At 44.1% G+C, this 15,819-nt stretch overlaps 1 protein-coding gene across 2 annotated transcripts in view; it reads right to left on the bottom strand.

Moving 5' to 3' along the window:
- Positions 1-11,092: 11,092 nt before the first annotated feature.
- LOC101349637 (serpin B8) overlaps positions 11,093-15,819 on the bottom strand; it is an 11,222-nt gene continuing 6,495 nt past the window's right edge. For both annotated transcript variants that reach the window (XM_004379289.2, XM_023733940.1), the window contains exons 4-7: positions 14,852-14,969; positions 13,298-13,440; positions 12,051-12,203; positions 11,093-11,571 (exon numbers count right to left, since the gene is read on the bottom strand). In XM_004379289.2, the coding sequence (XP_004379346.1) occupies positions 11,167-11,571; positions 12,051-12,203; positions 13,298-13,440; positions 14,852-14,969 (819 nt within the window). In that variant the 3' untranslated portion in view covers positions 11,093-11,166. The remainder of the gene's footprint in view (positions 11,572-12,050; positions 12,204-13,297; positions 13,441-14,851; positions 14,970-15,819) is intronic.

The following is a 15,819-nucleotide window of genomic DNA, read 5'->3' as shown; positions in this document are numbered from 1 at the left end:
TACCTCACACCATGCACAAAAACTAACTCAAAATCGATCAAAGACCTAAATATAGTATCGAAAATGATAAAGATCATGGAAGAAAAAACAGGAAAACTCTAGGAGCCCTAATACATGGCATAAACAGAATACAAAACATTACTAACAATGCACAAACAAACACCAGAAGAGAAACTAGATAACTGGGAGCTCCTAAAAATCAAACACTTAAGCTCATCAAAAGACTTCACCAGAAGAGTAAAAAGACAACCTATAGGGAAAAAATTTTTGGCTATGACAAATCCGATCAGCATCTAATTGCAAAAATCTACAAAATACTGCAAAACATCAAAGACCAAAAGAAAATAACCCAATTAAAAAATGAGGAAAGGATATGAACAAGGACTTCACCAAAGAAGACATTCAGGCGGATAACAGTTACATAAGGAAATGCTCACAATCATTAGCCATTAGAGAAATGCAGATCAAAACTACAATGAGATACCATCTCACCCCAGCAAGGCTAGCATTAATCCAAAAAACACAAAATAATAAATGTTGGAGAGGTTGTGGAGAGACTGAAACACTTATACACTGCTGGTGGGAATGTAAAATGGTACAACCACTTTGGAAACTGATTTAGTGCTTCCTTAAAAAGCTAGAAATAGAAGTACCATACTATCCAGCAATCCCACTCCTTGGAATATACCCTAGAGAAATAAGAGCCATCACACAAATAGATATATGCACACCCATGTTCATTGCAGCACTGTTCACAATAGCAAAAAGATGGAAACAGCCTAGATGCCCATCAGTGGATGAATGGATAAACAAATTATGGTATAGTCACACAATGGAATACTACACAACAATAAAAAACAAAAATGAATCCGTGAGACATAACATGGAGGAATCTGGAAGGCATTATGCTGAGTGAAATTTGCCAGTCTCAAAAGGACAAATATTGTATGAGACCACTATTATAAGAACTCAAGAAAAGGTTTAAACACAGAAGAAAATATTCTTTGATGGTTACAAGGGTGGGGAGGGAGGAAGAGGGGTATTCACTAACTAGATAATAGATGAGAATTATCTTAGGTGAAGGGAAGGACAACACACAATACAGGGAAAGTCAGCACAACTGGACTAAACCAAAAGTTGAGGTTTCCTGAATACAACCAAACACTTCAAGGGACAGAGTAGCAGGGGCAGAGGTCTGGGGACCATGGTTTCAGGGGACATATGGGTCAATTGGCATAACAAAGTTTATTAAGAAAAGCTTCTGCATCCCGCTTTGGTGAGTGGCATCTGGGGTTTTAAAAGCTAGCAAGCAGCCATCTAAGATGCATCAGTTGGTCCCAAACCACCTGGAGCAAAGGAGAATGAAGAACACCAAAGACACAAGGAAAATATTAGCCCAAGAGACAGAAAGGGCCACATAAATAAGAGATTCCATCAGCCTGAGACCAGAAGAACTAGATGGTGCCCGGCTACCACCAATGACCGCCCAGACAGGGAACACAACAGAGAGTCCCTGACGGAGCAGGAGAAAGGTGGGGTGCAGAACTCAAATTCTAGTAAGAAGACCAGACTTAATGGTCTGGCTGAGACTGGAGGGACCCTAGAAGACATGGCCCCCAGCCTCTGTTAGCCCAGATCTGAAAACATTCCCGAAGCCAAGTCTTCAGACATAGATTAGACTGGACTATAAGACACAAAATGATACTCGTGAAGAGAGTGCTTCTTAGCTCAAGTAGATACATGAGACTAAATGGGTGGCTCCTGTCCAGAGGTAAGATGAAAAGGCCAGAAGGGACAGGAGCTGGTTGAATGGACATGGGAAATCCAGGGTGGAAAGGAGGAGTGTGCTGTCACATTATAGGGAGAGTAACGAGGGTCACACAACAATGTGTGTATAAATTTTTGTATGAGAAACTAACTTGAATTTAAACTTTTGCTTAAAGCACAATAAAAAAAAAAAGAATTGATGCCTTTGAATTATGGTGTTGGCGAAGAGTATTGAATATACCATGGACTGCCAGAAGAACAAACATATCTGTCCTGGAAAAAGTACAGCCAGAATGCTCTTTAGAAGCGAGGATGGCGAGACTTCGTCTCACATACTTTGGACATGTTATCAGGAGGGATCCGTCCCTGGAGGAGGAAATCATGCTTGGTAAAGTAGAGGATCAGCGAAAAAGAGGAGGATCCTCAATAAGATGGACTGACACAGTGGGTGCAACAATGGGCTCAAACATAGCAATGATTGTGAGGATGGCGCAAGATCAGGCAGTGTTTCGTTCTGTTGTACATAGGGTCTCTATGAGTGGGAACTGACTCAACAGCACCTAACAACACCAACAAATTCCTTGGGTTTTCGTGAAGATTCAATTAGTTCATGTACAGAAAGCATTAATACAGTGCCTGGTATAGGAGTACACACTCATCAACATCATTATCAAGTGATCAGATTGACCTGTGGATCTATATACACAGGTATATACAAAAGTCATGCCTTATTCCTGTGCTCACTTGAAACGGTTATTTTAGAATCAGGATTTGTCTCCTCAAAAGTGTGCCTGAGTATTTTTAAAGCGTCTTTCAAATCACGCAAGGATTCATAGAAGAAGAAATTGTCTTTGACAAAATCCTGGCTCTGTTTTAAGCATTCCTGGAGTTTTCTTGTAAATCAGTCAAGAGCAGAGCAGGGAAGCAAAGCCTGTGCTCAAACCCGCCTCAACTGCACTGCAGGACCGTGCCCGGACCTCTAAGGGGCATCCAAGATGCAGAAAGTGTGGTCAGGAGGAGAACTTGTTTAGTTGGTATATTTGCCATCTTGTCATATGGGCTCACAGTGGCCAGCATAGGAAAGCTCACTGTCCCCCGCCCCGTGACAACCTCTGCTTTCTCCCATACTTTTCTGAAAATTGATTTGTGGGCTTAGAAGGTAAAGTAAAAGAGTGAAGAGATAGTAGAACCGAGACAGTGATGAACATTAAATTTAGGACATGAGATAGTAAAGGCAATTAGATGACTGCCTCTTTCTTAAAGGATCTTTAAGGTTCAGATCCAATATTGCAAATGTGGATGGATACAGATTTACCCTGCCAGAATACAGGGAAAATAATTACACATGGCATGAATTCTATAGATTAATACTTCTTAACCTGGGAGGTATCTGACGCCCCTTTTCAGATGCAATACTCTATATTCCCCCCAAAAAAGTACTTAATGCACACAAACATGAAGTTTTTAACACAATTTCAGGGGCTGGGTGTTCCATAAAGCCTACTCATGAACATCTTCAGAGTCCAGGACCAAGTGTAAAACCCCAGTTTGAAGGCATTTGCTTGAGAGTTGCTGTTGTTAGGCGCCTGGTGGATTTGAACTGCCGACCTTTTGGTTAGCAGCCGTAGCACTTAACCACTACACCACCAGGGTTTCCATCTAAGGCATGTGTAAACAGGTGATATTTTGAAAGATCCTTTTTTAGCTATAGAGTTTTGTTGTCACTGTTTCCCCCACAGCCCTTTGAGTCACTAGGTCTAGGCTGGAGTCTGAGGCATATTGCCCCAGGGAAGAGGAAGAACATCTGATGCCCAAAACAGAGGTCCTAGTTCAGCTTTGGATTTCAAACCAGACCTTTTTGTTGTTTTTTTCCAGTCCCCAGTGAGCCAGCTCTCCAATAAGGAGAAAAAAAAAAAAAGGAATTTTTCAGAATTCCCAAGACTGAGTTTTATATACAAAGAACCAAAAACATGACTTAAGGGAAGCTGTCCTGGAACTACCAGGAGAAAGCCAGAAAAGATGAGACTGGATGGGTGATGTTGCTTAGGTCCCTGAGAAAGGACACGTTCCCTGTATGTCTCCGCGTCTCTGTATGTCTCCCAATCTCCCTCTTGTTATAAGGGGATCGATCATTGAATTTAGGGCCCATGCTAGCCCAGTGTAAACTCATCTTAATTACAGCTTGATTAGATTTGCAAAGGCCCTATTTCCAAATAAGGTCACATTCACAGGTCCTGATGGTAAGGGCTTCGACATATCTTTTTGGTGGACACAATTCAAATCACAAAAATGCACATGGAGTTGTGGACCGGGCGGGTTTGTTAATTGATTGGATATGCAGACGCTGGAGAGGCAGGGGTCAAGGATGATGCTGAGGTTTCTCCTGTGCCTTGGTTTACCAGTTGTCATCAAGTCCATTCCAACTCATGGCGACCCTATGTGTTACAGAGTAGAACTGCTCCATGGGATTTTCTTGGCTATAATCTTTACAGAAGCAGATTGCCAGGCCTTTCTTCTGCAGCCCTGCAGGGTGGATTCAAACTGCCAATCTTTCAGTTACTAGCCAAGAGCAAAAGATTTATGCTACCCAGGAACCATTGTGCCTTGGATGACAATGTATTACGAGTGTAGAAGAAAAGCAAAAATAGCTCTCTGTTACTACTTGTGATGGTCAAAATCTTAGAGCTCAGAGCAAGGGTCAGAACCAGCCATGGGAAGGAGGAGTTTTAAACTTCAATGCCCCTTCAGTAGAGGCCTAACACTTCCCATTCTTCTCCTTCCACACCCCTAATTCAGACTGCCCCCAACCAGATTTGTTCTTCTGGACAGTTTAATTAAAAAAGTACTTACTAAACTGCTGTCACGTGCAAGACGATGAGCTGGATGCTAGCTAGCAAGCCGTGCAAACTCTGAGTCTTAGATTCCATATAATAAAGGCTGCATTTAGATTATTATTCTAACATCCCTCCCCATTCAAATATTGAATCTCCAGGATTTTCCAGTAAACCACCTCTTAACCACTTTGTCACCCTGTAACAGTAACAGAATGAGTTTATCTCTTCCACTCATCACTGTTATCATTTCTGTCTTCTGTCTTCTTACCAAAGGTAAGGGATCAACCTGACTTCAACCTTCCCTTGGTAGCAGAAGTATCAGAGATCCTGGGTTTTTTGGAACAAACCTGATTTCAAACCAGTTTGTCTCCAAAAAAGCACTTGCACTGGACCCTAATTTAGGAGTTGGAGAAAATGGACTCAGTAGAGAGGGCTAAAAAGTTTTCCTTATTCACCTTCTGGAAAGTTCTGTGGCCCACTGGATAAGCAAGGCCTCTCCCAGCTGAGTACTTTATTGCATGCTTGTCACCCACTCCACTCCTCAAGAAGGAATTGCCAGGTCAGCTGTCCCCCTACCCAGGGAAGGGTCACTGGATTCCCTGCCCGCTCCCAGGGGAGGGGTTGCTGGGTCACGGGACCTCTCCCTGGCAAGAGCACGCAGGATCTATCTCGCATAAACGAGCCCACCTTCAGACAGCAGCACTGGAGCTACATGAGCCACTGAGCCTGCGGCAGTTTTCTCTCCAAGTCTTGGTCCTCTAATTGAATGTTGCTTTTTTATTAGAAAGAGAAGGAGATTGCCTGGAGACCTTGCTTAACGCTTAAGTAGGCTTGCCTTAACCCTTTTTCAACAAGAAGCTGCCCTGGAGAACAATGAGCAGAGGCCTTCAGTCTGATGAAAGAAACTCAAAGACCCCAAAGGAGGAGCGAAGTGTCACTAGAAAACTTCGAAATGACAAATAGCAACATTTCTGCTGACAAAGGATAAGAGTGAAACAAACGTTAAACAGAAAACATGGGTTTATTTTGGTATGCTCTCACTGGAAACAATCATCAAAGTCTTCAACGGAAATGAAAAAGGTATCGATATAACAAGCACACCAGAGCCAACTTAGATCTTCAACAACGAAAGTCACCTTTGAGATAACAAAAGCTTACAAGGTAATGAAAAATCTCAATGCGGAAAGTAAAGCACATGGCCCAGAATAGTCTTGTGCTGCACATTTATTAGCAAATGCTAGAGCTGGGAGCTGCTTAGGGATCACTGGGCAAACCCCTTTCATGTTACAAAAGAGGAGACTCCAAGCCCAAAGGACTTTGGGCTCAAGGTCATATAACTAGTTAGTGACTTTCTAATTGTCAGCAACTGCCTTCCTCACCTCACGGTAGGTAGGAGGAGTCCTGAAGCCTTCTACCCACAAATCCATCCTTGCCCAGTCATTGAGGCAGTCCTGACCAGGGCAGAAGTTCAAGTCCACCAGGTGCTGCAGCATGATATTTGTCTTGCCTCATTCTATCCATTGTGTGCTGTGCTTAATGAGTCACTGTTGTTGTTGCTAGGTACTGTCAGTTCTGACTCATAGCGACCCTAAAAGACAGGATGGAACTGCCCCATAGAGTTTCTTAGGAGTGGCTGGTGGATTTGAACTGCTGACCTTTCGGTTAGCAGCTGAGCTCTTAACCACTGTGCCACCAGAGCTCCCTATAAGTCATAGCCTTCCTGTAATCCACCTCCCTACCATCTTCACAACTGCAAATTGAGAGGACATTGTATAGGTTATTGCCTTCTGCTGTTAAGTCTATCTGACATGATACAGAATACAGGGGCAAAGACTATCCATTCCAGAAAAATACAGGGCAAAAGGATGGAGAACTCAGAAGGGCACTGGGAAAGGCCCTGTTTTAGAGATTGAATGTGTCACCCCAAAACATGGAGTCCCTGGGTGGTGCAAATGGTTAATGCACTTGGCTGCTAACTGAAAGATTGGAGGTTAGAGTCCACCCAGAGGCACCTCGGAAGAAACGTAGGGTGATCTACTTCCAAAAAATGAGCCATTGAAAACCCTGTGGTTTCTACTCTGACCCAAAAAGGTGTGCTGAAGTCTTTACCCCTACACCAGTGAATGGGACCCTGTTTGGGGAAATAGAGTCTTTTTTTTTTTTCTTTTTGAGGATTTTATCAGTTATGTTAATGAAGCCATCCCAGAGTTGGGTGGGTCTTAATTTTAATTCCTTCTGAGTGGTATCTTATAAAAGAAGAGGACAGGCACAGAAATAAATAGAAACAGAGGAGACTGGCCACGTGATGATGGAGGCGGATGAATCTATAAGCCCGGGAACAACAAAGATCACCAGCAGCTAATAGACGCTTGGAGAGACTCTCAATACGTCCTAAGGTTATTTTGTAATTTATTTTGCAAATATTTAATTTTTCTGCATGAACAAGAACAATCTAAAATACATCTAAAAGAGCTCCTACATATTATAAACATTCTTTAAGTGAAAGAAAACGTGTCATAATTGGCAGAGCTTTTATTTCCTTAGTGATACATAAAATCATGCATTTTATAGCTAAGGTCATCTGAGAGTTTAGGAAATGTGGTATAATTAATTTGATTAATTCTTCCTTTTTATTCTCCTATTGGAGCCCTGGTGGCGAAGTGGTTAAGAGCTTGGCTGCTAACAAAATGTCAGCAGTTTGAATCCACCAGCTGCTCCTTGGAAACCCTGTGGGGCAGTTCTACTCTGTCTTATACGGTCACTATGAGTCGGAATCGACTAGACGGCAATGAGCTTGGTTGGTTTTATTCTCCTGTTTCGAGCCCTGGTGGCACAGTGGTTAAGAGCTCAGCTGCTGATCAAAAAGCCTGCAGTTCGAATCCACCAGCTGCTTCTTGGAACCCCTATGGGGCAGTTCTACCCTGTTCTGTAGGGTCACTATGAGTTAGAATCAACTCGACAGCAACGGGTTTGGTTTTTCGTTTCTTCTATTTAATGGTCTAGAATTCATGCACATAGAGTGTTGGACCTGCTGAATTGATCATCTACATCTCAACCTTTCTCTATTTTTCCATTCTTAGTTTCTGAGAGAGGGTCTGAAACTTTTCTTGCCCAGGCAGCCAATAATGTTTTGGGGAGACAATGGCGCTAGGTGTGGTATCAGATTGAATTGTGTCCCCTAAAAATACATGTTACCTTGGTTAGGCCATGATTCCCAGTATTGTGTGGTTGTCCTCCATTTTGTGATTGTAATTTTATGTTAAAGAGGATTAGGGTGGGATTATAACACCCTTACTAAGGTCACATCCCTGATCCAATGTAAAGGGAGTTTCCCTGGAATGTGGCCTGCACCACCTTTTATCTTACAAGAGATAAAAGGAAAGGGAAGCGAGCAGAGGTGGGGACCTCGTACCACCAAGAAAGAAGCACTGGGAGCAGAGTGTGTCCTTTGGACCTGCGATTCCTGTGCTGAGATGCTCCCAGACCAAGGGAAGATTGATGACAAGGACCTTCCTCCAGAGCCGACAGAGAAAGCCTTCCCCTGGAGCTGATGCCTTGAATTTGGACTTGTATCCTAGTAGACTGTGAGAGAATGAATTACTCTTTGTTAAAGCCATCCGCTTGTGGTATTTCTATTATAGCAGCACTAGATGACTAACACACCCGGGTAGCTGGGTAGGTTCACCAGCTTCCATATGCCCCACTAAGATGGCCCTAAAGCAGCAATTCCTGTCAGGGCTTGGGGGTGAAGGCAAGTGGGGGTGCACATAGATAACACACCAATACCAATAATACATTCAGTAGAGAGGCAGTTACAGTGGAGGTTTGCAGGGGCCTGAAGAGATCTACCCATGGTTGGGTCTGGGTAAGGGTCCTGGTGCCAGTGGCCTCGGACCCCAAACCAGAGAGGAATATGTGAGGAATATGTGTTTCTCTCTCATTCCGGTGCCAGGAATTGCGGGGATCACAGTCGCCTGTGCACTGGTATCCAGAAGACCCAAGAAGTGCACTTATCCCCCACCTCCCCATTGAACTCTCCCCTTGGCTTAGGGCCTCCATCCCCTCCCAGAACAGAGGTACCTCAGCTTAACCCCTAGTCATGTTTATTCTTGAAAGCTGAGAGGCCTAGAAAAGGCTTGGGGTTGGGAGGGGCTTCTATCTTCTACTCTTCTCCAATTCACTGGGAGGGGTGGGGGGAGGCACTCATATGAGTCACAGGGGCCATCACTGTGGGGACCCTAGTAGGGCTGATGTTGGGCCCCCGGCAGCCGGTACCTGGCCGTGAGTTTCTTGGTGGGGAGCCCATCCATCTCCTTTGAGACCCGGTTATTGAGTAACTGGATCCAGAGATCTATGCACAAAGGGTGTTGCCCGGATTGTCCGGGTGATGGCGCCCAACTACCACTTATCTCTCTGCTGGTCCATTTTTACAGTCTCGGCAGTAGCTGATTTCTCCATACCCTAGAATTCAGTGAAGATACAGGCTGTATTGTTGACCTACTGACTTGACCTCACGACGAGTTTTAGTTGGGTTCTGTAACTACCAGGAGCAGCACAAAGGAATCTGAGTCTGGTTAACAGTCTCACCATCCACTGTTCCCAGTCCCTCACAACTGACCCCCAGGACCCTCAGAGTGGCTTGCAGGGCTGATATAACCTCTGTGAGGTGGTCCAGACACGTATTTTGGTAGCAGGAAACTCATCATGGGTGGGCCAAACCTATCGGAAACGAATAGTACCAGCTGAGGAAGGAGAGGGTCTCAGGTGCTCTCGTCTTCTCACATCCCCCTCCCCCTTAGGCAAAGTGGCCTTGGTCGGGGCACCCAGAGGAAGGGATCTGTGTGATGCTCCGCAAGAGACCACCCCTCACTAAGTTGAACAAGATCACCTCCCTCCTCATGGAGGCCAACTAGCCACGGCGCTAGCGCTAGTCTTCCCGGATAGACTCACAGTCTCGCACCAAAGGCCTGAGTCTCAGGATCTCACTGTGTCTTCTCAGGACCTCCTTCGGCACCAGGGACCTGCTGAGAGCTGACCAGAGTCACTGGACACAACTCAGCACGGGGTCCCTGATACGGGTGGATTATCTAGTACGCAAGGTAAGCATAGTGCTTACCTTGCTTCTGAGATCATCTGTAGTGAATAATTTCACAGTTTTTTCACCACATCAAAGATTCTGCTTCTAGGTATGGCTGGCCTCTCATCTCTCTCCCAACCTCACAGCACTTTCCTACAGAATCAAAGCCTCTTTTTAAATGTATAATCCCTGACAGCAGCGATGACCCAGTAAGCAAGGTAAGCATGGGCTTACTTGTGCTTAGTTACTAATCTGTAGTGAACAATTTCACATGGGTTTCACCACATCAAAGATGTGAAATTGTTCACTACAGATGATCTGGTAAGCGAGATAAGCACCATGCTTACCTTGCTTATTGGATAATTCACCCTTGGTCCCTGAGTTTTTGGTCCCCTCGCCAGAAGACGGTAAACAGTAGCGGGGAACTGCCTTCCTAACTTTCTTAGAGCCCCCTGTTGGATTTCTAATTTGACCCACCTGGTGAGCTCTGTGGCGTCAGGGGCTAAAGAGAAGCACCAATAGTCCCGTCAGCACCGAGAAGCTCATACATCACTGTTAACAGCTGCCGAGTAGTGGAATTGAGGGTGACTTAAGTTTTCTTCGTATAATTTTCTATGGTTTCCATGTTTCTTTTTAGTCAGGAAATAAAAAATAATAATGTAGGAAGGTCCTTTTCCTTTAAGCAAAGGATATGCTCGAGCCTCGTCTGAGCCTATCTGGTTAATTAGAGGACCTTGCTCCCAGAAGTTGCTGGGGTGGAGGCTCCTGTGGGGTTTTGTGTTTCAGAGGGGAAGGGAGTGGAAAGGATGGCATAGCATCTGTTTCAGAGACCTGCCTCCCCGCCCAGTCCTGAAGGCCATGGCTGAGCCTTGAACTTGTGTCTGAAGTTTCCTCTTGGAAAGAAGGTAAGACTGAGGCTTTTCATGAGGGACTTAGGGAACATGGGACATACAGGGTTGTCTGCATGATCCTGAGGGAGGGGAGACACTACCTTAGGTGTTTATGAGACACTGGGTCGCTGTAGCGTTTACAGATTTGCAGATATCTGGCTTTGTCAGTGATGGGGACTGTGAATGGCCCCTCCGGGTTGGTCTGCCTGAGGCGGAGAGTAGAGGTGTGAGATCATCTCAGGATACAGGAACATATGAGGGCTGGTTCATGAATCCTTGAGGTTCTCCTAAGAACACCCACAAATAATGGGCTGAGACTGAGAGGAGCTGGCCACCCTATGGTTGGTAGGTGAGGGCAGAGCCTCTGAAAAGCACTCCAAACACTTTAAAACGAGCCTTCACCTTCCCGAGCCCAAACTGCACACCTCTGAGGCCTGCTATTCCCAATGGCTGTGAAATGTTTATCGAAGACATTCACAAATTGCCATGTGCACACACTTTATTTTAGCATCAAACCTCTGCCACTTTGGCCACATAGAATTTAAAGGAAGGCACAGCAGGCAGAGGGAAAGAGTGCACGTGCGGCAATAGCACCTCTTCATGGAGATGAGAACCTGCCGCAGAAGAGAATGCTGTTGGTCTTGTGGTGCCTGATGAACAAGAGGAAAGGGTGGTCTGCACAAAACCGTGACTCTGTGCTGATGCTCCTGGTGTTCATGACCACCGCGCTGGCCGCGGCTGCCTCTGTGCCCTCCTCGTTGACCTCTGCAAAGCACTTGTGTGCAACCTTGGAGATGTACACATTCTTCTCGGTTGACATCCCAGAAAAGTCAGCCTTGACTTCCTCAAAAGCATCAGACATTCCTAAACGCCGAAGAAAAGACTCCAAGTCATAACTCTCCTCCAACTTTAACCGGGGGAGGAAAACTTGAACTTCACTTGTAGTCATCTCTTCTGGATTTGTCCAGGCTTTGAACTTCTCATATGTAAGTTCCTTTTCCACCTGGAAGAACAAAGAGTCAAATCTTAACATCTAGATGATACTACCCATATGCTCACCACACAGTTATTATCCACTCTACCCCTGCCATGTGCAACTAGACGGTCAGTTCTAGATTAAGACAATCTACAGGTATTTTTCTTCCTAGAAAACCAATATTTTTCCCCAATTCTCATCTTTTCCGTGTCCTATGGATATAAGAGTAAAACAGCTAGAAAACACCTGAGACAAGCAGAGATTTTAAAAAAGGACTGCGTGCCAAACTTGTTTCAAATGCTTTTTAGTTTAGAATTCTCTGAACCAATTGATATTTACATACACAACAGAAATGCGTACACATGTTCCCAAAAGACACGCAGTGGTGTTGACTCAGCACTATTTGTAAAAACTGGAAACTCCTCAAATGCTATCTGGGGGATGGACTAAAAAAATGAGCTCAGGCTGGAATCTACAGACATGCAGAGATGTTGCCGAGGGCTTACCACGGTGAGGTCGGTGTCGTCATCCGGAAGCAAAATGACCATGCTCAGCTCCTTCCCCACGTAGGGCAGCTCCAGGACCTGGGTGTGCACCTCGTCCACATACCGTATCCTAAATTTAGCCTGCTTAAACATCATCTGCACTGTCTTTTTATCCTGATGAAAACATGAAATTAAAATTAAATTACTGGAAAATGAGTACGGTTTACCAAAAATCAGATACCTCGAACTCAGAAGAATCTCTAAGGTACAAATACAAGAGAATTATTAGTTCTGTGGATTTACGCTTGTAGATGTGAAATCTTCATTAGTATATCTCTGTATTGAGTACAAAATGCTATTGTTTCAGCAGATCAAATATCACCATGTGAGAGACAATAGGTTGGCAAATACAGACATAAAATCCTCTACCTTATTTTGGAAGGAGTTTTGTTTCTTCTCTTTCGAGCAAATGAATAGAAAAGCACTCCCATGGACCTTATAATTAAAAATTATTTCTCCAAGTTCAGAGGAGGATTAAGTAATATTCAGGCCTTTGGTTGGAAGGATCTGGTTAGAAAAGATGGACCAAAGGGAGTTCTACTTTTACCCTGAAAAGTTGCCCAGTTCTATCATTGGCTTCATGATTTTGATTTACTTGGGAGAAGGGACTTTGATAAGATGTATAGGGCCCACCATTTTTTAAGCTTACATCAAATATATTTTTCACTTTTATATCTTTGAGCAATATGCTATTATCATGTTGACGGAGGCCGAATTCCAAGCTAACCACTCTTGACCTTAGACGTGATCACATTCAAAACGGAGTGTAGAAAAAGTGTTTGCGAGGTTCGCTTTAACATCTACTCACGTGTCTTTTTTCCTGTGTTTGGAATTGTACAGTATGAATTCTAAGGCAATAAATAGACATAGCTGTCCCTGACATTCTAAGAAAATGTCTAAATAAATATAGACCCTGATAGCATCATACAAAAAGTTTCCAGAGCTTAGAAGAAATTCCAATCCAAATAATATAACCAGAGGTAGAAGATGTACTTGTCAAGGATGGAAGAACAGAACTATCAGTATGAAAGCTATTTTACTTTTTGTCCTCCCCCCACCCCCACCCCAAATAAAAGATACACAGGGGACATGAAACTCATTCAAAAATAGATCAAGAGAGTCTGAAATAATTTTTTTTTTTATTTAAAATTCTTTCCCACCTTTTTACTTCAGAAGAATAGCAAGATATCTGAAAAATGTGTCCCTACCTGGTTGATTTTAAAGGGCATTCTTCTTGTGTAGTTTTTGTCAAATTGCTCCTTCCACTTTCCTTTGAAATAGATTGCATTCACAAGGACCAGCTTAGTCAGGGAGTCAATGGTTCCAGCACCCAGCACCTCTGAAATTTTCCCTTTAAAGAATACAGAAGTTTATTGCTATTTGGGAGTTAAAGACATGAAGTAGGCTACCTGAAACAGGAGATGGAGCAAACGAATTCGGGGAGATGGGATAGAGGGACCTGAGGTGAGCTGTCAAATGAGAGAGGGGACAAGGTGATCTCCAAAGTTCCCTCCAGCTCTAAAATCCTAGGAGATATGTGGGTGGTCAGCTGGATGGAAAGAAGGGTATGCACAGACATGGAGGGAAGGTGACTGGATAGGAAGGGTGAGGTGTGGAGAAGCTTCTGGCCCCCCAGGTGACAGTCCTCTTGGATCAGCTGGAGAGCAAGAGGCCACTGGACAGATGGCGTGTGGAACAGTGGAAGGCTTCCCTTCCCATGATAATTATTTTACTGGTTTTCAGTATCATTGTGGGCATTGCTGCTGCCTGCTACACAGCAGGTGTGCAGTAAAGGTTGAAGGATGAAATAATGAGTGTGTGATAAACACGTGATATAATTTAATCCCCTATTTTTTGGAAAAAGAGCCCTGGTGATGCAGTAATTAAGTGCTTTGTTGCTAACAGAAAGGTTGGTGGTTTGAACCTACCAGCTGCTCCATGCTAGAAGATATGGCAGTCTGCTTCCATAAACATTACAGCCTTGGAAACCCTACGGGGCAGTTCTACTCTGCCCTACAGGGTCGCTATGAATCAGAATCAACTCAATAGCAATAGGTTTTTTTCTTTCTTTGGTTATGTTTTGCAAGTTCCTCAATGATGTGTTAAATATTCAGGGTATGTAAAAGCATGTCCTCTTTTTCTCTGTACTCCAGGCAAGAGATGGCAGCAATGTCTTTCGTGAGACAGCACATGGTCTGGACAGGGGACCTGCAGGCCCCACAGATACTGCACAGAAACCAGAGTCCAGAGCAAATTCAAAAAAGGTCACCCTCTGAAAGCAAACTTAGTCATTGTCAAGTTAAAATGCGGGGAGAGAGCTGTGGATGAAATTGAGCTATTCGAATTACCACAGGAGGTAAGACGAAATGTTTTCATCTCTAAGATGTGACTTAATCGAATGATATTCTGCCCTCAGAACATGGTAAGGGTCCCCCCAGATGGAAGATAAACAGGGCCCAAAGAGGAGGCATTGTTCAGGAGGCATTGTTCAGGGATTTTTCAGCACAGTCCCAAGGAGAGAGGGGTTGACATTAGAACACTAGGTTTAAATATTTTTTAGACTTCATGATCTGACAAGCCCAAGAGAAATAACAGGATCGTGTCGCTAGACTGGAAACTCAGCAAATGCCAACAACCAGCAACATACAAACAGACCTCTGGTAACCAGGCCACGGTGCCAACACTGCAGAAGCCACCTCCCAGCCAACCTCAGCCTGTCTTCCCTTCATAACTCCAAGCCTTCAGATATTAAAACTTCTCACCTTCAGTCCTTTCTGCGACCCAGTTGTTTATGTGTTTTCTGGATTCTTCTGTGTCTTTAGCGAAGGACAGCTCCTCCAGCTCTGCATGATAGAACTTCTGACAAGATTCCTTAAAAGCCTACGAAGAGGACAGTATTGAGTTTGGCCCCATTCCACAAAGGTTGCCACAACTTTGAAAACTATTTCTTTTTTTTCTCTTCACATGTTCCTACACAGGTCATGCTGCATTTTAAGACTCATGCATTCAATTACAAAAAAATTATGGACTGCCCACTCTGTGCCTGGTGCTGTCCTAGGCGCTGGACGCCAAGGTGAGGGCGTCATATCTGACCTGGGTTAGCTCGCAGTCTGACGAGGGAGACTTTTATACACAGAGGCACTTACAAGGTGTATAGGAACATGGATGGAGCCAGCCTTGCACAAAATACCCATGAACGTCATCCCTATCAAACATTTAAACCCCATATTGACTTTCTGTGTGGTTTTCTGTCTCACCCACAGGACAGCATAACTCTGTTTCACTCATTTTTTTAATCACAAGTACCAACCAGTGTCTGAAACTTAGCTGTTGTATGATTGAGAGGCTTCAGAATAAAACTGGATAATAAAGAAATCATATGGATCTCCACGTGGACAAAAAAGGAAACAGCATTTTAGATCTGGGTCATCATGGTAGCTTGGAAGAACATGGAGCAAGGAAGGCCTTTGGGGAATGGAATGTGATAGGTCTGGAGTATTGTGTGTGTGTGTGTGTGTGTGTGTAGAGACGGGAGGGAAAGAGAGGGGAAGAGAGGGCATTAGGGAAAACACAGTGGCAGGAAATGAACCTTGAAATGTAAGTTGGGGCCAGATCAGAAATACGTTAAAACCCAGAAACGGGGAACTCAGAGTGAAAAGGGGGAGTGTGTTGTCACATTGTGGGGATTGCAACCAATGTCACAAAACAATATGTGTATACATTTCTGAAT

Source organism: Trichechus manatus, unplaced genomic scaffold, assembly GCF_000243295.1.
Source record: "Trichechus manatus latirostris isolate Lorelei unplaced genomic scaffold, TriManLat1.0 scaffold00063, whole genome shotgun sequence".
In the NCBI taxonomy this organism is placed as follows: domain Eukaryota; kingdom Metazoa; phylum Chordata; class Mammalia; order Sirenia; family Trichechidae; genus Trichechus; species Trichechus manatus.
The sequence above is the reverse complement of the archived record's forward strand: the minus strand, read 5'-3'. Positions and strand labels throughout refer to the sequence as shown.